This window comes from Xenopus laevis, chromosome 9_10S, assembly GCF_017654675.1.
Source record: "Xenopus laevis strain J_2021 chromosome 9_10S, Xenopus_laevis_v10.1, whole genome shotgun sequence".
In the NCBI taxonomy this organism is placed as follows: domain Eukaryota; kingdom Metazoa; phylum Chordata; class Amphibia; order Anura; family Pipidae; genus Xenopus; species Xenopus laevis.
The window spans coordinates 60,177,125-60,203,485 of record NC_054388.1 but is presented as its reverse complement, the minus strand read 5'-3'; the positions used below and the strand labels follow the sequence as shown (position 1 = coordinate 60,203,485).

Here is a 26,361-nt window from a genome sequence, read left to right as displayed (position 1 = left end):
GCTTATGAGAGTTCCAGCCAAACGTTACACACTTGCGGTACAGCTCGGGACCAGGAGCTTTCTATTAATGGAGAAATTATACAGTGTCAGAGTTTTGTGAAGTTCTGCTCCATAAACTGCTTTTCCCTCCCCAAGAGGTTTGTTTAATATTTTGGGAAAAAAAAGCAGCAATATATTTTGTATTACAGGGGGTAAAATTACAACTGACCTAGTAATAAGCGCAAACATATTATTGGTTGCTATGGGTAAGTGAACCTGGGCTATCATTATTACTCCATGTTTAACCATCTACCTCGGAAAAGCCAAATTGAGACGTTTAACCTGCATTTGAGAGCCTTTTTTCATTCCTCTGAATCAGTCAAAGTAAAGTGTTTTTGATAATGATGCATGCGTTTTATCTTTTGATAAGAACTTGTTTGTGCCACTTTCTCAAACTTTTCCTATGAAGAGGACTTCTGGAATTCTTGGAGGATGCTGGGAACTGTAGATGGGACATCCCAAGGCTAAAAAAAGTCAAAAGAACTGGAAAAAGGCGTCGGAGAGGCAGTAATATAAGCTAAACGTACAGCACAAGAAGGCATGGAACAGACAGAATGACAGAAGTGGTAAGGAATATGATCTATCTTGGGTTCTCTCCTTTGTCCAAAAAAGGCTGCAAAAGCCATCAGCACAGGATATGAGTCCATCTGGGCTGCCGAATGCTAATAATTATACATGCTATTCGCAATAAAACAGTATTCCAAGATGTTCCTTCTGCTCCTGCCAAGACTTGTCTCCTGCCACAGGCTTCAGGTCGGCTGTTGGTGCACTCTAAATAGTTTCTATTATAAATCATGTTTCCTATTTCTCAGATGCCTTTGTACATTTCTTGAATGTATTTACAGCAGTGCCAATTTTTCCTTCCAATAGATTCCATATCCTGCTTTATCTGCCTGTATCTCTCATTTCTCTCATTCTTTCTCAATCTTTTCTATCTGTTCCTCTTGCTCTCAAATATATCTCTTATCCCCTTTCTCTACCATTCTCTCTATGATTCTCACTCAATAGCTCCTTCTATCATTTCCTCTGTATCCCTCTTTCTTTCTCTCTCTTATATTGAATAGAAGTTCCTTTTCTCCATATACTGGGCAATGACCTAAGTGCAGTGCGACAAATCGCGTAGAATCTAAATCGCTGGCGGGATGGCACTCGGCGTACTTCATTTTCCGAATTTGCCAGAAGTTGCTTCACGAGGAAACTTCAGACGACTTCGGAAAATGAAGCACTCTGAGTGCCATCCTGTCGGCGATTTAGATTCTAGCCGGTGGGAAGGCATTGCGGGGAGATTAGTCACCCGAAGAAAAGGCGATTTGTCGCCCATCTCCCAAATCTCCTATGTGCCCTGCCTTTAGGGTCAGGGCACACAGGCAGATTCGGGGAGATTAGTCGCCCGGTGAAAAATCTTCTTTTCTTCAGGGTGACTAATCTCCCCGAACTGTCTTCAAAAAATGAAAATCACTGGCGGGATAGCACTTGGAGCAATTTGTTTTCCGAAGTTGTCCAAAATTGCCCCACCAGGAAACTTCGGCCGACTTCAGAAAACGAATTGCTCCGAGTGCCATTCCACCGGCGATTTACATTTTAGCCGACGGGAAGGAAGGGAGGCAGTTCAGGGACTTCGCCTTGAAGAAGAGGAGATATGTTGCCGGGCGACTAATCTCCCCAAATCTGCCTGTGTGCCCTGACTCTAAGAGGCACGAGAGAAACCAGTAGTCGAGCGAAACCCCATGGGGCAGGATATTAATTCTTACCTTTCTTGGTACTGCCGGATCAAGATAACCTTTCAGCTTCTGAATATATGTGTGGGGGGGATTTTTCACTTGAAATCTTTCCTAAAGAAAAAAAAATCCTTATTATAAACATGTGACAATAAATGCTGTTATAAAAGTCTAAGAATTCTAAAGTGAGTTGTAATGTTCTCATATTTTACTATATAACACACATCTTTCAATAAATCACGTGACACACATTTATTCATGGCTCTTGTGCACGTTATCTTTATAATAAACACAAGCCATAAAACAATATCAATATAAATGTTGCTTAGTGATGTCATTTGTTACAATTGGTGCTTAGTGATGACTCACTGATACTTGTGTATTATAATAAATATTGTGGATGTAAAAAAATCATCTCAGAGTTCCATGACCTGTGTAAAATAACTTGACCTTCATGTTGTGCCTTAATATGGTCACGGCATTCCTAATATCCTTATATTTTACAATATATTCAAAATATATTTCTGTGCATTTCTAATATTAAAGCTCCTTTATGGCAGTGTTTGATGAGAAATCAGTGTGATGGCCCTATAAAAATCCTGCATGGGGTGTTAACAGATGTAGAAGAAATTCATGCTCCACATTCAGACTATACATCCTATAATATACTCAATGAGCAACTCTATAGACTCAAGCTGTTTAATTTAAAGCCACATGAGCGTGTCACACAGTCTCTGCTTGCACAATGTTTGTCCTGATCCCACATTCTGGCAATTCGTATTATGATCTATAGTACAGCAAAGGCCAACCTGCCACTTCAGACAAAAGCATTTTACATTCCGGTCTGCAGCACGATTTTAAAATGAACTACTGTATTATCTCATCTTGGAAAAAAAAGATTAATAAATCTGTCCAAAGGTTATGAATGTCACATGTTTGGATTGCCTCATTTGTGCCGGCACTGTCAGCCATACCAGTTGGGACTGACAAGAACAGTGGCTCTGTTTTACTATTGTAACCTTTATTTTAAAGTGTCACAAAAGGCAGGAGGGGCTCAGAATGAAACCCAACATACAAATAAAAACCCAATATACAAATAAAATATTGAAAGAGTATGTTATTCTGAACAGCTTTCCACTATACACTAAAGGACAAGGAAAGGTAGAATCACCAGGGGGTGCCAAGTTGTTAGTCTCCCTATGCCACCGTCTTATTCATGCCAGCACCCAAGAAACAAAATGAGACAGGAGAGGCCATCCACTGACTTCCTGCATAAAAGGAGAAGCAAGGACACAGGAAGCTTAGAAAAAGGGGAAGTGGGAGAACAAATACTGTGATATATATATATAATTATACATATATAATATAATATAATATATATATATATATATATATATATATATATATATATATATATATATATATATATATATAAAAATATATATATATATATATATATATATATATATGCAGGAAGTATTTGATTTCATTATTAAGTAAGTTTATCAGGATAGGGAGAGCTAAAAGGAACACTGAGGAATTGTGGTTGCTCTGTGCATGAACCCAGTTAAAGGGGATCTAAACCCAAGAAACTAATTGAGGTAAACACATTTTCTTCTGCTTCTCTGACCACTTTTGGAATTTATATTCATTTTCTATTTTTAGTGGATTCTGAAATATTTATGACTGCTGATTAGGCTTTCAACTCAGTAGCTCTGTCTTCAGTGTCGGCCACCCTGGGGTTAACTGCAGGTAGAGCAAAGTTACATTCAGAATGCACCTTGCATTTTCACTCTCTTGAATGAATAAAGCACTGTCTGCAATACAGCAGTGTTGTATTCATAAGAGCAGGGGGAAATACATGTCCCTACCTGCCTCCTAACACTGTCATTCAAATGTGCAATTTAAGGAGTGGTGGCAGGGGCCACACGCCACAATGAGGCCCTGTACTCTGCACTTGTGGCAGGTGCAGTCATAAACAAGCCCCTCTATCAGTTGAGCTATTAGCCTGAGCCTAGTATGAGCAGTCTAAAACTGCTTATTTCTTAGACGCTAGTAATAAATTAAATGAATGTAAAAAGATCAGGCCAATCCATAGGCCAATTCAACTGATTTGATCAAAACAGATATTTATTGAGCAGAAGCCAATTGACCTGTCTGTATAGAGGGCTGTATTTAACTTTCATTTTAATTTTTTTTATCTACCTTATCTTACAGGCCCTTGGCCTGTCCCCAAAAGCTGCCATCCTAGGCATGGGCCAATGGGTGTCTATATTGTAGAAGCAGCCTGCCTATGTTTTTTGAATATGCAAGGATATCTGAGTACCCAAAGAAAACCATACACTATGAACTGTTTGCTCAGTAAGACATATGGTAACTGTGATTCATAATTCATTGAAGACTGAACACTCTATGCACACAGTAAGCTCTGCCCAGACACTTTGCTGTTTATTTCAGGGGGAAAACACTCATTTATACTAAGGAAATTTATTAGAATTTTAGTTACTTGCAGACTAAACCAAAGCTTTGTATGTTTGAGTCATTTATGCGAAAAAGGTTATTATTAGTCCTTTATTTCACTCTTTCCCTGAAATAGAACAAAAATGTATTTGTATTGCTATTGAAAAGAAAAAACAAAGCTAGGAACAGGCCTTTAAATGGAAGGAGTAGAGCTTTATTCCTATCCTTCGGACCACCACCAAGAATCTCCAGAAAACATACATCATAAATTAAAAAAATGACTTTTTCTTTTACTTTGCTTTATCTTGGCAGCTCTGTGGGGCTGTGAACTTGGTTTTCAGGATCTATCCGTCTGTCTTAGAACTGATAAATGAGCTTTCATGTCCGGAACCTAAAAAAATATTCAATTTGCTCCTGCCAAATTGGATTTGTAATTGTGCCAGGTCGGCTTTCCAGAGAGGCCCTTCCTAGAATAAACAGGATATTACGGCCACTGTGCATTTTCATATTGGAATATCCAGGCTGCCGTAGAGTGCATAGATGGGGATAAAAATAAATTCCGGCCTTTTGGCTAAGGTTTCAATCTGCCCACGCTTAACCCAATTTAAGAAAAAAGCTGAAAAAGTGTGTCTGGGCCTCAAATTACATAAAACGGAAGGGAGAACCAACTGCCTTTCAACATGAGTGAACTTCTTGTAAAGCTCGACAGCTGCTATTGCAATTGCAATCAGCTGAAAAAAAGGGGAGTCTTGGGGTCTTCAGCTCAGGGCAAAAAACAAAGATCAGCAAAAATGTTTTATTAACAGTCATTTTTTTAAGTGGGTACAATTAAAGGAATGGGAAAATCATTGGAGAGTGTCAAGATTTTAGGCACCCTCTGTTGATTCTAGTTACTTACCTAATACCCTGCGCTTCTGCGCCAACTGAAGCTGAGCACATGTCCAGTTTAGAAATCAAAGGAAAATGTTTGTATTGGGCACATACTTGGGGGGCCTGGAACACTGGAACAAAATGGCAGAGCAGTGCTTCTCAAACAGTACAGTCGGATGATGCATTTTTGAAGCCAACAAACTAGAAGTGTTGCAGAACAATTTGGAACCCCCGGTAATTTTACCTGTCCTACTCCTTTCCTTTAGTCATAGCATGTGGAACATATTATTACTTTATATATATATATATATATATATTCTGCCCGGTTTCAGATATCATATATATCATTCCGTTGAGCTTACAATCTAAAGTCAGTAACAATATCAACTATCTTGTTCCAGAATGTTCTTTTCCAAAAACCAGCCTCTAGTGGTCCCAAAATTACTATACGTTTTTAGCCCTTAGTATCTTATTACTCAAGCCTGGGGGTCTGTTTCATGTACGTCTATTGATACTGACTATCAATTAAAACCACCTGTGGGCAGTGGATATTCATGGGCTTTCCAGAATCCATTGGCATTGTTGTTTCTGTTGTAACTCCCCTGTTAGAGATCCCACCTGGTCTACCCGAAATCCAAACTATCTGTGGTTAAACAGTGTTCACAGAAACACACCATTTATGTAAATAAGCTCCACCCTGTGCAGCTCATGCTACAGGGCACTGACCCAAGCCCACTGTAGGTGGGTGGCAGTGCCTGTTTATTGAGAACATATGGGTGGCCAAAGCACTCAACAAGGTGTGTTATTTTATATTTATATACATGTCATTTTCGACCAACCAATGTGAGGCCTTCCAGCTGTATAGTTGCTGGAAGTTCTAATTCCCTAAAAGCTGCAGATGTATAAGATGCAGGAAAATCACTTGCAGAAGATGAAAAGCCAGCAGAGGGACAGCCAAGACTGGAGGGAAATTCAATACCTTGAATACCCCATGGCAGCCTTATGCCCAGATTATATTATATCCATTTTAGATGGTTAGTTGCCCTTTACATTACTGCATTTAGTTTATTTTTAAAACTGCTCAAAGACCAGAAAATCATTTTAAAAATGAATTAAAGTAGGCCCATACATCCATTCAGATTAAGGGACCATGCCAGCCCAGCACCCGTTGCACATAATGGCAGTACACTTGTACTGTACATTGGCTCTGTTCTTGCCAAAAGGCTACATGGGGACACAAAGAAGAAAGAAATTGTTGCAGATTAATGTCAGGCAGATAGAAAGAGCAGTTGGTCTGATTTGGTTATTTTGGCAAGTACAATAGAGAGCAGACACCATGTAGGCCAGAGGCAGAGAGTCCCCTCAAATGAAGGGCACATGCCAATATGTCTGAACAAAAGGTCACTTTTCTCCATAGTTACATCAGTCTCGAGGCATTTGTGTGCAGCAGGGATGCATTGGACATTGCAAAATGTGTGGCTGAGTTAACATTTTGGAGACATTTTGGCACTAAAAGCAAGTTGTCATGGGGTCTGTCAAAGCCAGGTACATCACATACAAATGGGAAATGGGAAATATACCAATGTCAGTCAAGAACTAATGACTCTGCAGCCTGGCACTGGGACCCCAGTAAGGATTAAAGTCATTGGTAATAGAAGGAGCAGAGCCCCCGTTGATTCATCTAATCATGGCTGGAAGAGGAAAATTATAAATAAAGTTCTTCCTTTTATCCAGCAAATAACAGCCTGCTAGGTATTATATATGCTATGTATTATCTCTACATATTTACAGAGCTTCATGATCTTAATTTAAATGCCATTACCCTAGAACCCTAGACTTATTGTAACCACGTGTGTATATATAGTACTTTTACCTGGTCACATATGAGTTCCCATTTCTTCTCATTGTCGTATTGGCGGAGTAACCTTGCTTTGTCAGGGGGAAGGTTCATTGCATTCTGTTGGAAGAAGAAACATTTGAATTATGCCCTGGAAGTATCAATATTGCTGCACCTTATTATAGGAAACATGCCAGTATAATGGTTATAATAATAAGATATATGTAATAATATAATATAAGGGGAAGTTAGCAACTAGTGAGGCACAAGACCTGTGAATAGAGGAGACAGAGAGGACCCATCGGTCTGATTTATGAAATTATACGCAATATAATACACTTCTGTTAGAGGATCAGTCAAAATAGATCAGCCTCAGGGGGCAAATTGCTGGAAATAATGAGATTACACAACAGATTTTCGCTGTCAGGATGCCTTGGTAATTACAGTATACTAAGAATGGTCTGTTGGTGGGGTAAAACTGTCACCACTGCCCTTCCATCACTGTATCATTGTTCTTAAAAACTGAATCCCAGGAATTTAGATTGTAGGACATTGAATATTCAGTGTCCACTCCATATATTCATTTTCAGTATAACATATAAAGCATTAGAGTCAGAACTCTGCCTTGACATTGCAGATGCCCCCCCCCTCACCCCCATGTCTATTTACTATGCCCTAGGCCTACAGCAGCAGCTCTTAAAATAGTCATGCACCTTAACATCTGCCGAATTTGGCTGCAGGATTATACTACTGAAACATTTTAGGTGAAGACTACATCAGTTCACCAATGGGGTTTTCATGGGGAATCGAATGATTCGAAGGATTTTAATCCATCGATCAAACGAGTTTTTTTTAAAGAGACAGTACTTCGACTATCGAATGGTCGAATAGTGGAACGATTTTTAGTTCCATTCGATTCAAAGTCGTAAGTCGTAGTCGAAGGTTGAAGTAGCCAATTTGATGGTCGAAGTAGCCAAAAAAATACTTCGAAATTCGAAATATTTTTTATTCTATTCCTTCACTCGAGCTAAGTAAATGTGCCCCTACTTGTTTACTATCTTACTAGTTTGTGATTTTACATAGAATATAAGACATAGTACTTGGTTGGCCAAAAAAATATTCAAATGGCTAAATCTTTCTGGAGGTATCTTATTTCATAATGGCTTAGTGTAGCACAAGGAATGGTTTTACCAAAAGAGCACTATAAAATCTCCCAGTGTGCTTTTCTCAAAGGCCTAAATGGCACCTATAATATTTAGCCAGTCAAGCTGCTGTTAGAGAGGGCCCTAGAGGCCACTGGCACACAATATTAATATCTCCGTTATTAAACCAGGAACTTGGTGGATCCATCTGTGTCTGTTTGAAATATATGTCAGGAAATGCCGGAAATCAAACTCTTTTCTGTTTGCTGAAATATACATGAGGTGTTCTCCCGAGCCACTGGGGCCTCTTAGGGTAAGGTCACACTGAGAAATGCAGGGAGATTTAGTCGATTCGGATGACTTTGGAAAACAAAGCGCCGCAAGTCCCATGCCGCAGAAGATTTTTCATTCTAGCAGGCGGAAGACAGGGGGAAGCTATTCGGGGAGATTAGTCAGCCCAAAGAAGAGGTGATTAGTCGCTGGGCAACTAAATCTCCCCAAATCTCCCAGTGTGACCTTACCATTACAGTCAGTGTGGGTTTGTTATTATGATGGACTTATGCTATCTCTCTCTGCTGCTCTCTTGCCCCTCATTCCTTGTTAACTTCATTTGTTGTCTATTAGCAATCTAGCCCCTTTATAAGCCTGTCACAAGCAACCTGGTTGCTTGATCATTGAGCTCCCCAACCAGATCTAGCCTGCAACTGCATTGTACCCTTGTCTTGTTCCAGGTTCCTAACCTCTGATGTCCTGGTTCCCTGCCTGCTTTGTTGGATCTCCTGGTTCTGACCTCTGCCTGCTCTCTGGACATTCCCACTAATTCCCTGCTTACTTTGTGTGATCTCATGGTACTGACCTCTGCCTGCTCCTTGGACTTTACCTCTGGACTTCTGCCTGTCTTGACCTCAGCTTATTTATTAGACCTTCGCTGCTAGCTGCCTGTCCTGACGTTTGGCCGGTTGACTGGACTTTGCTTTGCCTGCCTTTGATTGGAAATTGCTTTGCCTGCCGGTAACTCTCATTTCTGTTTATTCATTGGTTACTGTTTTGCAACTTTTTTTTTAATTAAACCATTCTCCTATTTATGGTTATACACCGGGTTATCTGGTATAAAGGCTCCCTTCTTCCTACCTGTCCACAGTTACAGAACGTAACAATAATATATAAATGTACAAGCACCGCCAATGTATGGCTCATTTAAGGAACTATTCTGTGTACTTGTGAAGTTATCTCGTAAAACCAAGCATTATTCAGTAAGAGCATTAGGAGGAAACAGATATAATCTCAAAGATAACATATAACGCTGGTAGAATTTAATCAAATAAAGACACAATAACTGTCAGGCTGCAGTGTGTGGTACATACAAATAATTGGGAAACACAGAGCCTGTGCTTTATTGATGAGGTACAGACATTGTATTATCAAGTTATTATAGTTTAATCAACGTAACATTTAGCATATAGCCAAAAGTATTGCACTACAGTTACATCATTAATGGCAGGTCCTAATTTTCCAGTGCAAATTATATTTACCACTGTTTAATGTTAAAAAACAGCCAGGCAGTTGTTTGCATGACAAACTGGAACTTAAATGAGGAGAGGGTCCGCCCCCTTATCCTGCCAGAGTTATTTAATCTCACTTTCTATGGTGGTCAGTGCACAGATTCTGTTGAAAGTAGAGGTCCCAGAGTCCATCACTTCAACATGGAACAAGGCGAGGGAGAGGTTGAATGACTCTGCCAGCCTAAGGGGGTGGAGAACTGGTTCATGTGATGTCATAAAAGGGTATTTTTTCTTTTAAATACTTGCCTGTAGTAGGGGTTTTGTAGATTTGGAAAAAGAAAGGCGATTTAAAAAGGAAATTACTCGTCTTGGTTCAGGTAAAGCCATGGGTAAATAAAATTCTTTATTTGGATGTTAGGATCTCTATAACCTACATTTAGTGCCAATACTAGACTGAAATAGAGTTGCAACTTCAATGTGTTTTGTTGTATTGGAGAGATTCCTCTGTCTGGCTGGTTGCACAGAAACATCTGGCCCTTCGAACGCATGAATGAGCCAAACTAGAGCCCAGAGACTGTGCCAGCTGAATCTCCTATTCCCCAACTAACTGAGTAACATTTAATATAGTTCCTGATGCTATCAGGGGATAGATATATTCATAATATGATGCTAATTTTAACTTAACAATGGCTTGGATAAGGCACATTAACATGCATGTGAGTCATCGTAACACCTGCCTCCTGCTTTATAGCCTGCATTTCTGGAAATGAGAATGGGCTCAGCACCTCTCCATATTTACATTTTTCCAAACATGTTTCATTCCTTGGCTAAGGTTTGTTTTGGAACATGTAGAAGTTAATGGATTTCGTTCTGGCTACATCTATATCTACAACTACAGCTGCATACACCTTCAAATTAAAAGAGTCTGTTGGCTTACAGGAATATAAAAATAAATGAAATTCCACCTATCTATTGTTATATTGAACCCATTTTGTAAATGTTATTGGAAAACCTTAAAGAGAACTCTTTGTCTGCCTCACTGACTAAGGACAAACCATGGTGATAATATCACTGTGGCTATGGCTAAGTGGCTAATCAATAGCTACACAGTGCTACGCAACATCTCCATGGGTTTAATCTGTGGCCAGGTCCAAATTTATGGTAATTTCAGAGTATTCCACCATCAGAACACACAATTCACCAGGGAAATATTCATGTTCTCAAGAACCTTTTCTTCCAAAAAATCTTTATGTAGGGTGACCCCAGTTCTAAAATAAATGTGCATATATATATATATACAAAAACTGAAATAATAATTTTATAACTTTTTCTGCAGCCCTGAGCTTTATAGGTTATATAACTACCAGCCTGTCATGTGATGCATGAAACAAAAATAACTCCAGACAAGATTACTTCTTGTCTTGCCACTTCCCCCGCTGCATTATAAAAATACTGCATTATGAAAATACATTTTTCGATCAATTCCTCATTTCTAAATGAGTCTAAATGTAGAGCAGGCATGTTCTGCTGCCATTCAACAGACGGCACAATGAAAAAATAATTATGAATAACCCCCAGTTGTTGAATCATGGACACCACAAATACCTTACTCTAAATAATGTTGTTGCTCCTAAACCCTACAAAATGTCAACTATCCCAGTTTTCCATCGTGCAGTCCCAAATTTAAGGGCAAGTGTAGAGTAGACTTTGGTCTATAATGTAGACCAAAAATTGCTCTGAGTTTCCAACAAATGAGATAACACTCCAACACCAAAAAACTAACTGAAATGCCCAGTTGTCCTAGTAATGTTTATTCCACTCCCGTTGCTTACCAAGAATCATGCAGTTCTATTGATTATTTTTTATTTATCATTAAATATGAAATCTTTTACTCTGAATTTAATAATGAGTCCTCAAGGGAGTAGTAAGTTGCTAGGCCACGCAATTTTATGCTTTAGAGCAGTGGTCCCCAACCAGTAGCTCGCGAGCAACATGTTGCTCTCCAACCCCTTGGATGTTGCTCCCAGTGGCCTCAAAGCAGGAGCTTATTTTTGAATTCCTGGCTTAGAGGCAAGTTTTGGTTGTATAAAAACCACGTGTACTGCCAAACAGACTCTCCTGTAGGCTGTCAGTCCATATAGGGGCTACCAAACAGCCAATCAAAGGCCTTATTTGACATCCCGCTGGACTTTCTCATGCTAGTGTTGCTCTCCAACTCTTTTTACATTTAAATGTGGCTCACGAGTAAAAAAGGTTGGGGACCCCTGCTTTAGAGATTTGGTTGTGTTTCATGAGACTTACTTTTGTTGCTGTGTCAACAGTCCCCAAGGATGTCCACCCAAGGGACACATTATGGCACTCAGATGAAACTTCGGTACCCCTACATATTTCAGCTACATAATATCTCCTTATCATGTCCAGAATCCACCACGTTAATGTTGTTCTGCATCATGTCAGGTACCCATGGTTTACTTGCACAAAGGAGGTATTTTACAGATTGCAGATGCAAATCTGACTGTGGGTCATATGTCCTGGTTGGTCCAGATGTCAGAAATTTGACCCATGTAGGACTTTAGGTTGAACCTTTTATTGGTGTTGTATTTCAGCAAAGCCTGATGGATCACATGTTGGGCAACAATAATTATATATTTCACCATCTTACCCTTCTATAGCCATGTTGCTCTACAATTACCTTTTCTTCCTACCAACACAATGAAAACAGCCCTGCTTGGCAAGCTAAGAAAACCTGAAATCCCTAAATAAACTGCATAAGTTAAAGTAGATTCATTGCAAATATGTCCATCACCTCAAACAGCTGGGAAAGCGATTGGTTTTGTGAACAAGTCTGTTTTATTTAGTATATAATAGCAAGTAATGGTAGATCCATTCCTAATAAAATAACCAAGGATATTAAATAAACAGTGAAATGAAAAGCTCTCATTCTAGTATTCTGTATGTATGGCAGGTGTGTGGGATTAAACCCAATGGTCTATGCCAGAATTTGCAGTCTTATAACTTATATTTTTCTACTGGAAGAAAGAAACAGTGCTTACATTTACAGTACTTACTAAAAAACAACTCCCCACAAGAAAGGCTGACTAATTTATATTGATTAGAATTAAAATAATTAGAAGGAAAATATTTGCATGTGTCCTTGTTATGATGGAACAGTCCCTGCTAAAAAATGTGGGTTTGGTAAATTCGGATAAAGGGTGTGACTGGGTGTGGCCTAAATCTATTTTTCATCTGGAATATAAGCAAGGGTGTTAAGTGGCCATGGTTAAGGGCTCTTCCGCATGAGGGCTGCATGTTGCGTTCGACCTGCTTTCTGTGCTTACATGTGTTGTCGCGAAAACAGCACCATAGGTAAGTGCGTCTGAGCCTGTGTTCCCTTGAGGTCAAACGGCTTTAAAGGGAACGATGGGGTAATGCTCATGTGGAAGAGCCCTTACTAAACTAGGACTAACATCCCTTATTGCTACATACCTTCCTTCATTTCTGGGCTCTTACAGACAAGCGGTTTTACCTGCGCTCTTCTGCGTTGCATTTTTTTCCGTTCAGGAGAACGCAGGAGTAGATGCACTGAATTATTGTCAATGGGGTTTTACTCACACAGATGTATGCACTGAACGCAGGTAAAATGCAACATGGTGCGTCCCAACCTGCATTTGGCACTTACATGCGTATGTGTGAGTACAGCCCCATTGACAATAATTCAGTGTGTCTACTCCTGTGCTCCCCTGCGGCTGAACAGAAAAAAGCACAACGCAGGGGAACGACGGTAAAGCTGCTCGTCTGTAAGAGCCCTTTAAAGCCTTGGACAATGGTAAATGATACCTGAACAAAAGTCTGCTCTGCTAAATGTTGATTGGTTCTTGCTTTTAAACTACAATTACTGGCTAATAATGCTGGGAGCTGTAGTTTATGATCAGCAGTTGGTGGTGCTCAATAAGGTATGCTATGATACTATTTACTTCTACTAAAGCTTTGGTGCCCTTGCCATGTTCTTGGTATTATGCCCAATAAGCCAGCAGTTCTATCCAGTATTACACATTACTGGTTTATTCAAATTAGTCATAGCCTAAATTTAATTGCAGTGCATCTCGGGCATCCCCTTCTTCCTAACTGCTCAGACAGAACATGCAAATGGGGCAGACATAGAGATTTATTCTTCATTTTATTGGTCTATCTCAAATTTTAATTATACAAGCAGAGATTTATCAAATAAACGACATACTTCCCCCATGTAATTTTATTGTGGTTGCTGTTCGTATCCCCTAAGCCCTGCACTATAAATCTCCCTGGAAATTAACATACTATAATGTTGTAAAACAGTTGCAGCCGCTAATGGCAATATCATGCTCCCAACTGAGCTGCTTGTATTAAATTGTGTAGGAGCACAGCAGGGTGATGTCTCAATGGACTGTGCCAGCAGAAATTGAGAGCCAAGGGAATCCATCCATAATCTGATCCCCTTATAAAGAGACACTATTGGATGAATCCTGCCATCACTGCAACACCCCCTTAAGTGTTTGCCTATGACAAATGTAAATGTCATGCTGGTAGATGGGGACTTGAGAGTAAAACTCTGAGGTGACAAAATACCCTATCTTTGGTCAATTTCTGTGATAACTTTTTACTTGGGCAAATGTAAAATGTATTACTTAGCAGTATGTTGGCCCCTGCACATTCTAATAATTAAAAATACCAGTAAATATGACGCTCTGTGCAGAAAGTCTAATACTAAAGGTGAAAAAATGTGAAAGCATTGACGAAATCCAACTCCCCCTGCCCAAGGGGTTAAGCGTAATTCCATAAAGATGGAGGGGAAATAATGATGTTAGGGCTCCTCAGCTCTGTTAAGTAAAGCTACAGCTTCCACAGTGAGGAGTTGAATAAATCCTTCTGATGGTAATTAGGTTAAACAGTTCATCAGGTCTGTTTGAAAGCCGAGCATGGTGCAGAATGAGAATGAGTGTGCATAGTAGAAAGGATTCTCCGGCAGCCTATTACCAACATAACATGGTGAATTAATTCTGCTTCAGTACCAACAATGCCTTTCTGCCTCCTGGCTCCTCAGTGGCTGAACAATGCTGCTCGCATGAATACGCCGCCAAAACTTTAGGCCGTCTTAAAGAAACACTGGGGCTAGTTTCAAAAACATGCTCCAGCATTAAAGAATGTAAAAATGTCATAGAACTTTAAATGATTGCTGTGGGAAAGTTGCCCGATGTGTGACAACTTTGCACCCTATAGTTTCCAATGACAAAATTCCAGTGCCGGGGGCAGTTTTAAAGGAAAGTAGAGATTATCTGAGGCTCAAACGAGACCTTGTCAGAATGAATCCTTTGGTTAGGGAATAGTTATACAGAAATAAAGTACTCTGTACTGTAAATTATATGCATTTATAATGTATCCAATACTGTAAATTATAAGTATTAGAAGTCACCATGGAGTTCTGTGAGCATATAAAGGCACAAGGCTGCAGGCTGAGTTATACAGGGAACTCTAGGTATCATGCATGTATTATAAGGGATAATGTACCCCCTACTGTAAATTATAAGGATATTAGAAGTCACTGAGGAGTTCTGTGTCTATATAAAGGCACAAGGCTGCAGGGTGAGTTATATAGGACAGTGTCTGTATTTGCAGTTGCTATGTGGCAGCTTATTCTCTCTTGTTTGCTAGAATAAAAGACAACCAGATACATATAAACTCAGGACTGGAGATAGAACAAGAGGCCCCAGGCTATGCATTAAAACAAGGCCCCGTTTTAAATAGAAAAAAATGGTGTAAGTAAGGGATATCAAGAACTGTTATGCTGAGAACCACCAATTAAACATATGTCTGTGTCTTTAATTGCTTTCTTGCGCTCACCCTTAAGTATTAAAGCAAAGGAATGTCTGTTTTACGGCTTAGCACCCTGTAATGGTCTGTGAAATCCAAGCCCATTTTCAGAGCCAACCACATCAACATCCCATAAACCGTTCAAATTATGTTCTAAGGATCCTCCTCTCATCATAAAATCCAAATATTCTGTCCCATTCTTGCAGCACCACCCTCAAACACCACCGCAATCTCCTGTATACAACATAATTACAGGCTTAATAAAGATGGCACACCACCATGGTATTTACAGCAATGGAGTAATTGGAACTTGTGCGTAATTGATTGCAGATGGCAGGGTCCACATAAATAGCAAAAACGCAAAACAGAGTACTTGTTTGCAAGAATGCTGCATTATTTGTTAGGAAAATTGAGTAAGGTACTATCCAAGCTAAATGCAAAATATGTCTTTAGAATAGTAGAATAGAAAAGTTTGCACCAGGTCTAGTAAACCCTATCAATAAATAAGCAGGTTACATTACTGATTACATTGTCCGGAAAGTACGTTAGATACTGGGTACATTAACCAAAATCTTGTATAGTTATACACTGCACTGGATAATGGTATTGAGTATGCCTTTGGATATCTAGCCCGGCATAGCCTGGCCCCAAAGCCATGACTCAATAAAAGGGGTAGTTCACGATTACGTTTTTGTATGTTATAGGATGGCCAATTCTAAGCAACTTTACAATTGTTCCTCGTTATTTATTGTTTATAGTTTTTAAAGTATTTCCCTTATTCTTTTGGCTCTTTCTAGCTTTCAAATGTAAAAAACATTTAAGACCCCTATGCATTTTATAATACTTTGGCTGCCAAGCATTTCATTACTGCAGGGAGTCATTACACTCCTGATCCACCTGATGATGGTTCCATTATGGAACACACTAAAGAAGTGTCTGCAAGTCTTACACACAGGACAATAAATATACAGAGCAAGTACACACTGGCACAGCCATAGGAAGGTAAGAGTTTTATACTCGGGTTAAGAATATTTACAGAGGCCCCAAATCCCATCATTCTAAGATAAATTGAAACATTCGTATAAATCCTGTTGCCTGTTTGGTAATCATTTTATTAAGCGGTCACACTTATTGTTGTAAAACAAAGTAAATGAACAGGGTTACATGTTACGGAATTCTCCAAGGAAACAATTAGGAAACAATTTGGGATTAGCCCATTTGGCAACCTACAGCCTTATTTGAATACACAAAACAGACAGTCAAGGAGGAAAAACAGCTTTAGGGCCCAAGATTGCCGAGAGCAGACTGATCCTGCGCAGTCTAGCAGTCCTAGCAGCACAGAAGCTTGATCAGTCTGTGGCCCTTATTCAAGAAGCATTTTGTATGGATTAAAGGAAACAAAAGCATCCATCACTATCCTTTCTCTCATGGAGTTTTAAATCAGAGTCCTACTGATTCAACTCCTTATTCTGATGCCTCATAGGAATTGCAGCATAGGCAGACTGTATATATGGTGTTATCCTGTGAGGTTACATGTGGTTTGGAGTGATGTTTGTTTAAGGCCCTGCATTATATTGTTTCCAAACTATCCATTTCCAGCTCAGTCTCATTCACTCATTTTCTTTCTTTCTTTTCCCCAAAAATACAGATAAACTAATTATATCCCATCACAATAAAGCCAACAACATTGAGCCACATGCCTCACACCAAATATCCACCCTCTTGGAGGAGCATTTTTTTTCTTTGCAAATTCTTCCATCCTACATGGCTGCTGAGTACTCCACAGGCTTGTTTGTGCATTCTCCTGCTCCCACTGAGTGCTGGATAGAGCAGATTTGAATAATGTCATATTTCTTCCTCCTTTCACGGGACGTGACTCACCCAGGCGGCAGGACTACAAGAATGGGGCACAGACTGGCTTTTGTTGAGTTCAAATTCAATTCCAATTGCCTTTGGACCAGATGTTGGGGACACTGGTAAATCTGGTCTGGGAGGTTTAATATAAAGTGGGGTCACCAAAAATGTGGCCCTGTGTTGTTGCCTAACTACAACCCCCATACTCTGCAACAGCTGTAGAAAATATGTTGCTATATCATAGGACAGCAAAACCCCAATTTACTGGGGGTGCTCATTAGTTAGGGCAAGAGCTTTATGACTGCTGTGTGTTAAGACACAGAAGAAGGATATATACATAAATATACATGAATGCTTTGAATATAAAGCACTGGTTGGAGAGCTATAGGTGAGATTATCCTTATACATATAAATGTTACTTGCCCTGGAAGTAACATCAAGGAACCGGTCTATAGAGTACAGGAAGCTATAGCGTGACATCTGCTGACTTAACAGTTTATAACAGATGTGATCTCTCAGCCATGTTCCTCGCTCCTGTATTGCTTCTGCTTTTTGCAGTACCTCTCATGCACTAAAATCTGCTCTTGAAGCTTTCTCCAAACACAATAGCAATTCCATGTAAAGAATCCCTATACATTTACTTTCCTTTGGTGTTTTCTCTGCTATGAAGTATTCCACTTATGGTCATGTTTACTTGTCCACTTTCCCAATGACTTTAGACACATCCCTGGGTACACTAGAACACTGCCCCTTTGACTTTGTAGCTATGGGACTGCTGCTTTCAAGCATAAAAAATACTCTAGCAGTACTACTGATGTTACTGGTTGGAGCCATGGGGTGATTTAAGGTTAAAAAGAACCGGCTGAAAGTTGCCCTGTGTGCCATCAGCTTAAAGTTGCAAATCTCTGCAGAGTTCTTAAGTGCAAGCTCATTAAGTTCCATGCTCCATTTAAACCTTGCTGAAGAGTTAACATCAGTAATTCAATTAAGATATCAAATCAAGAGCAAGGTCATCTCAGTTATCCGATTTCTCCCCAAGCAGTCATTAGTTTCGGAAAGGAGAAACAGTCCTGGACATTGCCATGTGTGAGATAATGAACTGGGAAGTCAGCTACATAAGGGGTCAGTAACATAAGAGGGCTGATTTAGGGGTTCAGGGTGCAAAGTGGAAGCTGCCCTTTTAGTTTTTTGGAATTTTGCACCCTACCCTAAAGCCCATGAATTGGTGAAGGTCTCTGGATTCAGTTTGGGGTCGTGGAGATCTGCTGCCATCCCCTTAAACGCAGTGCTGCCTGTATGACGTAGAAGAGTGGTAGTATGTGGAAAATAGAGCACATTGGATAATTCTTGAAAGGGTCAATATAACCTAAAACCTTGCTCAGGAGGAAATTCTTGCTGGCTCTACCTGTACTACCCAGGGCCTTTTTGATAGAGCAATCCCCCCTCCCCCGAAGTTCTGTGGCCCCCACCTTGTACTCTTTATTAGAATTCTTCTTTAAGAAGCCATCAGGACTGAGCACAATATTTGCAAATGGCGCAATCCTACATAACTGGATTGTTCAATCCCAGGAAATTGGTCCGGCTATGGAGACTTCCATTTGCATTCCACTTGGCTGCACCTACCTACGTGGAGAAGACAGTGCAACAATGTGGGGTCCACACAGAGAGGGTGCCCAGTAAGAACCTGCTCCCTCAACTCCCACACTAGTCCCATTATTCCGCAGAGGGATTCCAGGGTTTGAAAGTTATGACTCTGGCTTCCAGACTGTCTCAGTTGAGGGAAGCAATATGAAACCTCTAACCCACTTGCACCACCATATCAGTTATAGAGACTATATTTCTTACAAGTACACATAGAAAACCAATGTAAACTTAAAGTGCTCCTCTTAGCATAGATTAATACATTAATTTTCTATTTAGCAGTTGTGAGATACTAGCAATTAACTGTGGAGGCAATAGCACATGGAGAAAATTTACATTAATTTACTACTTGGGTTTATTTCACAAGTTTGTGGCGGATTCTGGGAGTTGTAGTCCAGCAAAATCTAGATGGCTGCAGTTTGGCCCTTTTTGCTCTAGTGGTTTTCTCTCTGTTTTGAATGTCAGATGAAGACGTTTAATGTATTGTTCTAGTCACGCAGTTTCCCATTTGATACTCTTATTCACCACAACACAGCTTATTCCTACTCTTGATCCAACACAAGGGCTTTTTGAGAATCAGCGAGTAAACAACACTGAATGCCATTATTCGAGAGAGGAATGATGCTGCATTCTGGTATTAATAGAAACAAACATGCGTTGTGTGTTGGTGGCCAAGCTATGCAGCTCTGGGAAAAAATACAAACAATTTAAAGAGGAAATATCTGTTACTTTGGAAAATTGTACTAGCTGTAACTGAAATTAGCCTTTTCTCATTTCAAAAACAGTCATGCACGCGCGCACAGTCAGGGGGCCCATGGCAAAAACACTGTGCGAACACGCATGGCAGAGGCCCCAAGTAGACCCTGTTAGCTACACACTATTCACATCCCCTAGGACAGTGCTGTCCAACTGGAGGCCCACGGGCCGCATGTGGTTTACGACCCCCCTTGTGTGGCCCCCACAGGAAAGTCTGCCTGCTGTGCCTGCTTACCATATGTAAACTTTATGAAGGTATCACTACAGAGATTAACTGGTCCCTGCATTGTTTACACCTCAAATTCAATATATAAACTCCTGTATTGTTCACCTGTCATCTCCCCTGCATGTTCACACCTGTGCACCATGTGCCATACTCTGCCTGCCCTATGCTCTCTGTGTATGCCATACTCTGCCTGCCCTATGCTCTCTGTGTATGCCATACTCTGCCTGCCCTATGCTCTCTGTGTATGCCATACTCTGCCTGCCCTGTGCTCTCTGTGTATGCCATACTCTGCCTGCCCTATGCTCTTTGTGTATGCCATACTCTGCCTGGCCTATGCTCTCTGTGTATGCCATACTCTGCCTGCCCTATGCTCTCTGTGTATGCAATACTTTGCCTGCCCTATGCTCCCTGTGTGTGCCATACTCTGCCTGCCCTTTGCGTGCTATACTCTGCCTGTGTGTGCCCTGCTCTGCCTGTGGAACATACAGTAACATACCGTCTTTCCTGTATATTTAGATTTTTTCCCTATTAATAACATTGGGGTCGGTAAAATACTGGCAAGATGGCAACCCTAGTTGGAGGGGTGCTGTGCTATCCACAGGGGAGGAGGAAGTATATGGATTTAAGGGTATGTCTTAATTTTTTTCACATATGAGTGATAAGTGATATCCTATCAGTGAGCACCAACTATTTGGTTTTTTGATCTGCTACCACCATTAATGTGGACATGGTTTTGTGGTAACATGGTTGTGGTTTAAAGTAGGTGTGGTTTAAAAACAGATAATGGTTACGACTGGCTTCCATTCTTGTCACTCCACCATGTAGGCCAGAAAAATTCAGGCCCTTGGTACCACAGAAGTTGGACAGCACTGACCTAGATGAATGCTCCAATCTAAATGAATGCCCCAACCCAGATGAGAGTCCTTAAACTAATCCTTCTGTGTATCACAGTACAGCCCAACAGTCCGATGAACACTGTCATAACAAATGCTCTTTCATAGTCAAAATGCCATCAACCATAAAGAGCTTCTGGCACAAGGCCAGCACATCCCATTCTCTAACGTGTCTTGGGCCAATGAGCAAAACAAACAAACCAACAGTGTTCAGCTGCATGGTCTGTTTACTCAGATAGTGCATCTCTGAGGGGGAAGGTAGAGTGGAAAACAAGCCATAAGGCACATTCCTTACATACTCCATCCAAGGACACAGTTTCCTATTATGGAGGACAAAATGGTTGTGTGCTTGAAAGGGCCTGACCCATGGGCCAGATGTGGATCCCCCCAAGGCCTTCAGCAACCTTGGGAAAGGCAACTGGTCTGGCAATCTACTTAGTATACTGCAATATTAGAGCTGAGACCCTAAAACTAATCCTCATTGTCCTTCAATAATATATGGCTTTTTCAATATATGACCTTTTTCTAGTGAGTCCAGTTGATTTGACTTATCGCTTCAGTACCATGACCTTGATGAATGAGAATCTTCATAAACATACTTGCTGAAATGGGTCAATGATCCCAATACGAGACAGCATTTTCACTTGGATGTTGTTTTACATCATCTATCAATCTATCTATCTAACCATTCAGACCCTCTACTAGCTCTCCTAGTCATATGCCTGTTTACCAATCAAAACAGGATGATTTATTGGGTAAACTGGGACCAGAGCAACTGGACAGAGCTCCAGACCATGGAGATTTACATATAAAAATGATTATAGAAAAAAATAACACAACTTAATTGAAAGGTAAACTTCCCCTTTCATGTAAAAGTATGACATGGAATCAGTGATGTGCAACTTGTCCCACATGTGATCCCTAAGTACTCATAAGAAAAGCACATTAATATTCCTGTGGATGAACATCAACATAATTTTTGAACTATTTTGCTGTCACAGTAACACATACGTGGCCAACTCATAGATAACGTCTGTATATCTGGCATTAAAGGGGATATATGTAGCCCCTCCCCCCAGAACACCTCATAGGCATCAGTGATTTAAATCCTTGAGAGTTGTAGAAGAACACGTAATCATCTGATATTCAATGAGAAATGTCACCTTCTAATGGGTATCCTGAGCACTAATGCTATAGCCCTTTACAGGGCAAGGTTATTGGAACCATAAACGTTTATGAATTTAACATAGTGGTTAGACCATTCATTATAAAGGTATGGGACCTGTAATTCAGAGTGCTCGGGACCTGGGGTTTTCCGGATAATGGATCTTTCTGTAATTTGGATCTTCGTACCTTAAGGCTACAAGAAAATCATGTAAATATTAAATAAACCCAATAGGCTGGTTTTGCTTCCAATAAGAATTAATTATATCTTAGTTGGGATCAAGTACAAGGTAGCTTTCTGGATAACAGGTTTATGGATAATGGATCCCATACCTGTACTTATTAGTTCAATTTTCTACTTGTTTTCCTTCACACATACAAACTTACGTTTTTAAAACTGTTCCAACATCCATGTTCCTTGAAGACCACCTATCTGCTAATCCTATGGACCACACCGACAACCCTTAGGGTTACCATTGAGTAACCATCCCCTAGTGTCAACATTAATTGTGACAAACTCTCCGCAGGAGAGGGTTCTTAAGGTATACCTTCAAAATGTCCCTATTTTAGTTGGTATTTGGGTATTGTGGGACAAAATGAGAAGGACCTAAATTGCTGGCAAACCAAAACTGCACTGTAATCTACCTATGTTAGGTAACAGCAAGATGGCTGACATTGCTCTGTTGGGCAGGATTGCTATTGGAGTCATTACGTGTGGGCTACCTATTTTGGACAGTAGTCAATGCAACTGAAGAGGTTTCATGGAACGCCTGGGCATAGCTTGTAGGCAATAATATAAGTGGCATGAACATTTATGTTAACAAATGTTTTCAATCAAACATGTTATTAAGGCATTTTAAAGATTTCATAAACCTCATAGCAGCTTCCTCTGCAGCAGAAGTACTGTAAATTATTTAATGACCTCTTTCCTCATCCAGGAGCCAGAGAGCATCCATTACTACATGCTCCAGCAGCTGTCATGAGCATCAAGTAGGGGTGAGGGGGAGGCCATGGATACACTAATGTCATTTACAGACCAGAAGATGCTGCTCTGTCTATGCATGATGGGCCAGCAAGCATTCAGCACATTATTAAATTCTGCATCTCTACTCCATGGTGAGCAATTCATTGTGCTGAGATAGCGGCTGTGCATTACATGAGGACACAGACGGGAGAGAATCATGACCATTCCATTTGCTCTGCACAAGTCAAAGCACACACAAGAGCCAGAGAGAGATATGGGAGAATTTGTATTAAAGAGACTTTATATTTTTCAGGTGATATCTCCTGAGACGACATCGCTTGATACATCTAGGGGCTAATCCCCTAATCTATGGATTGATCCTTGAGTACAGGCCCAAAGCACGGCATTGGTTTCTGACTAAAGGTGAGAATTGAGAAGATATTTGTTTGCTCTCATTGATACTAAAATCCAAGTTAAAGAACAACATAAAGCACATGCTGAAGCTGGTACCAAATTTGCTACAGGAGCACTAGTAGCCGGGTCCCCTGGGTTTTGGTTAAAGCGGGACTGTGGCCTCAAAGGACCTTTCGAGTGGCATTCCTGCAAACCCTCTCCAACCAAGGCTTAAACTCGCCATAGACATGCAGATTTTACTCTTGTATCTGACGACCGATCAGATGTCCCAATCTTTCGACCTGACAATAACCATTCAGATTAAATAAAGTAGTAAAAGAACAAATCAGACAATTGTACCAAAGTTATGTCCAACAAATAGCAGGGAAAGTCACCCACTGATATTTTAAGATAGGCAATACAAGCAGAGAAATTATCTTTAAAATTGTTGTAACCTGTGCGACAACTGATCGCCATGGTACGAAAAATATGTGTGGACAATATACACAAAAATCAACAAAACGACGATACCTTTGCGTCTATGGCCATCTTAAGTCTGTTTTGTGCAGTTTTTACTAAGAATTAATTTCCTAGTTTATATATCCTTTATGCTGGCACCCGGGCAATAACCTAGTCAACGGTGTACACCTTGGATTTGGGAATATATTATATATATATATATATATATATATATATATATATATATATATATATATATAACATATATTTCAAACTGCCCCATTGTAATATGAATAGCTGAGCTAACAATGTACATATACATATTGATCTCATATATAGAGATTTATGATAATGGTTATGACTTGTGATAATAGAGATTTATGATAATGTTTCAATTTCCTGACAACAATGTTTAAGCAAATTTGTAGGAAATTAATGTGAAGAAAGCCATGTGCCAAAATTAGCTAAGTAAACAGAAAAACGAATTGGTGATCATTTCTGCATAACTCAGCAGAGACAGTTCCTTTAATGAAGAGTTAAAGGAGAACTACTGACAAAATAAAAATGAAAGGGAAAAATTAAGGGAATCTCCCTTCCCAAAGACTATTATCCCCACTACTACTATAGACACAATCTCTCCCTACTGTACCTGCTATCCCACAGCCACAGTGCCTTCCCAGAGACAATTATCCCACTGCTACTATAGGCACCATCTCTCTCCCTACTATACCTGCTATCTGACAGCCACAGTCCCTTCCCAGAGATTATTATCCCCACTACTACTATAGCCACCATCTCTCCCTACTATACCTGATATCCCACAACCACAGTCCCTTCCCAGAGGCTCTACTGCTATTATAGGCAACGTCTCTCCCTACTATACCTGCTATTCCACAGCCACAGTCCCTTCCCAGAGGTTATCTTCATTGCTACTATAGGCACCATCTTTCCCTATTATACCTGCTATCCCACAACCACAGTCCCTTCCCAGAGGCTCTACTGCTATTATAGGCAATGTCTCTCCCTACTATACCTGCTATTCCACAGCTGCAGTCCCTTCCCAGTGGTTATCTTCATTGCTACTATAGGCACCATCTCTCCCTACTATACCTGCTATCCCACAGCCACAGTTCCTTCCCAGAGACTATTATCCCCACTGCTACTATAGGCACCATCTCTCTCTACTATACCTGCTATCCCTCAGCCACAGTCACTTCCCAGAGACTAGTATTCCCACTGCTACTATAGGCACCATCTCTCCCTACTATACATGCTATCCCACAGCCACAGTCCCTTTCCGGAAACTATTATCCCACTGCTACTATATGCACCATCTCTCCCTACTATACCTGCTGTCCCACAGCCACAGTTCTTTCCCAGAGACTATTATCCCCACTGCTACTATAGGCACCATCTCTCTCTACTATACCTGCTATCCCTCAGCCACAGTCACTTCCCAGAGACTATTATCCCCACTGCTACTATAGGCACCATCTCTCTCTACTATACCTGCTATCCCTCAGCCACAGTCACTTCCCAGAGACTAGTATCCCCACTGCTACTATAGGCACCATCTCTCCCTACTATACATGCTATCCCACAGCCACAGTCCCTTTCCGGAAACTATTATCCCACTGCTACTATATGCACCATCTCTCCCTACTATACCTGCTGTCCCACAGCCACAGTCCCTTCCCAGAGACTATTATCTACACTACTACTATAGGCACCATCTCTCCCTACTATCCCACAGTCACAGTCCCTTCCCAGAGACTATTATCCCCACTGCTACTATAGGAACCATCTCCCCCTACTATACCTGCTATCCCTACTCTACCTGCTATCCCTACTATACCTGCTATCCCACAGCCATAGTAACTTCCCAGAGGCTTTTATTTCCCACTGCTACTACAGGTATATTTTTTATTAGGATGGCAGTATGTCTTTAAAATTATTAAGCCAGAGCAATACATATAAAAATTAAAAGTTGCACAACTATATGTGATAAAGAAGGCATCAGAGGCCCTTAACTGAAAAAGCACTACTGAGAGTGAATTGGCCTCTGCTTTCTTGCAACATATCTGAGCTACAGATTTTACCATTACTGGATTACAAAAGAGGGGACAGGAAAGTCTGAGAGCAACCAAACACTTCTAGATCTATATTATTGCCCCCCCCCAACAATGAAGTAAGCTGTGCTGGGCGTAACACCATTTTTTTTCTCTAGAAATTGGCCGTCTGCCCTTCCAACACATCTCTTCTACTATACATTATTGCAAAATCTGGAGAGTGATTGGATCATGATGTCAAGTATTAACATGCCCTACTTAAGAAATAATTACCTTAAGGGACATTAAGGGACATGCTGGGGAAGCGGTGAGCAGTAAATCAGGGCAGGGGAGCTTCCTGGACAGAAAATGAACTGAAATATTTTTAACAGCTGACTAAGCATGATGCAGAGGGCTAAACTCTTGGTTTCCAAGAAATGAGAATGAAGTATTGCATTTGTAAACAATTCATTGTCTGCTCCAAACAAAATGTGCTGGCCCCCACAATGGGGACAGAATACATCATATTTTTATCTAAGTAATTATAA

The 26,361-nt window shown here is 40.4% G+C and overlaps 1 protein-coding gene across 8 annotated transcripts in view; it reads right to left on the bottom strand.

Moving 5' to 3' along the window:
- The window catches only part of LOC108702264 (formin-like protein 2), a 105,899-nt gene that overhangs the window by 40,968 nt on the left and 38,570 nt on the right, over window positions 1-26,361 (bottom strand). For all 8 annotated transcript variants that reach the window (XM_041579212.1, XM_041579211.1, XM_041579217.1 and 5 more), the window contains exons 2-3: window positions 6,961-7,044; window positions 1,791-1,871 (exon numbers count right to left, since the gene is read on the bottom strand). In XM_041579212.1, the coding sequence (XP_041435146.1) occupies window positions 1,791-1,871; window positions 6,961-7,044 (165 nt within the window). The remainder of the gene's footprint in view (window positions 1-1,790; window positions 1,872-6,960; window positions 7,045-26,361) is intronic.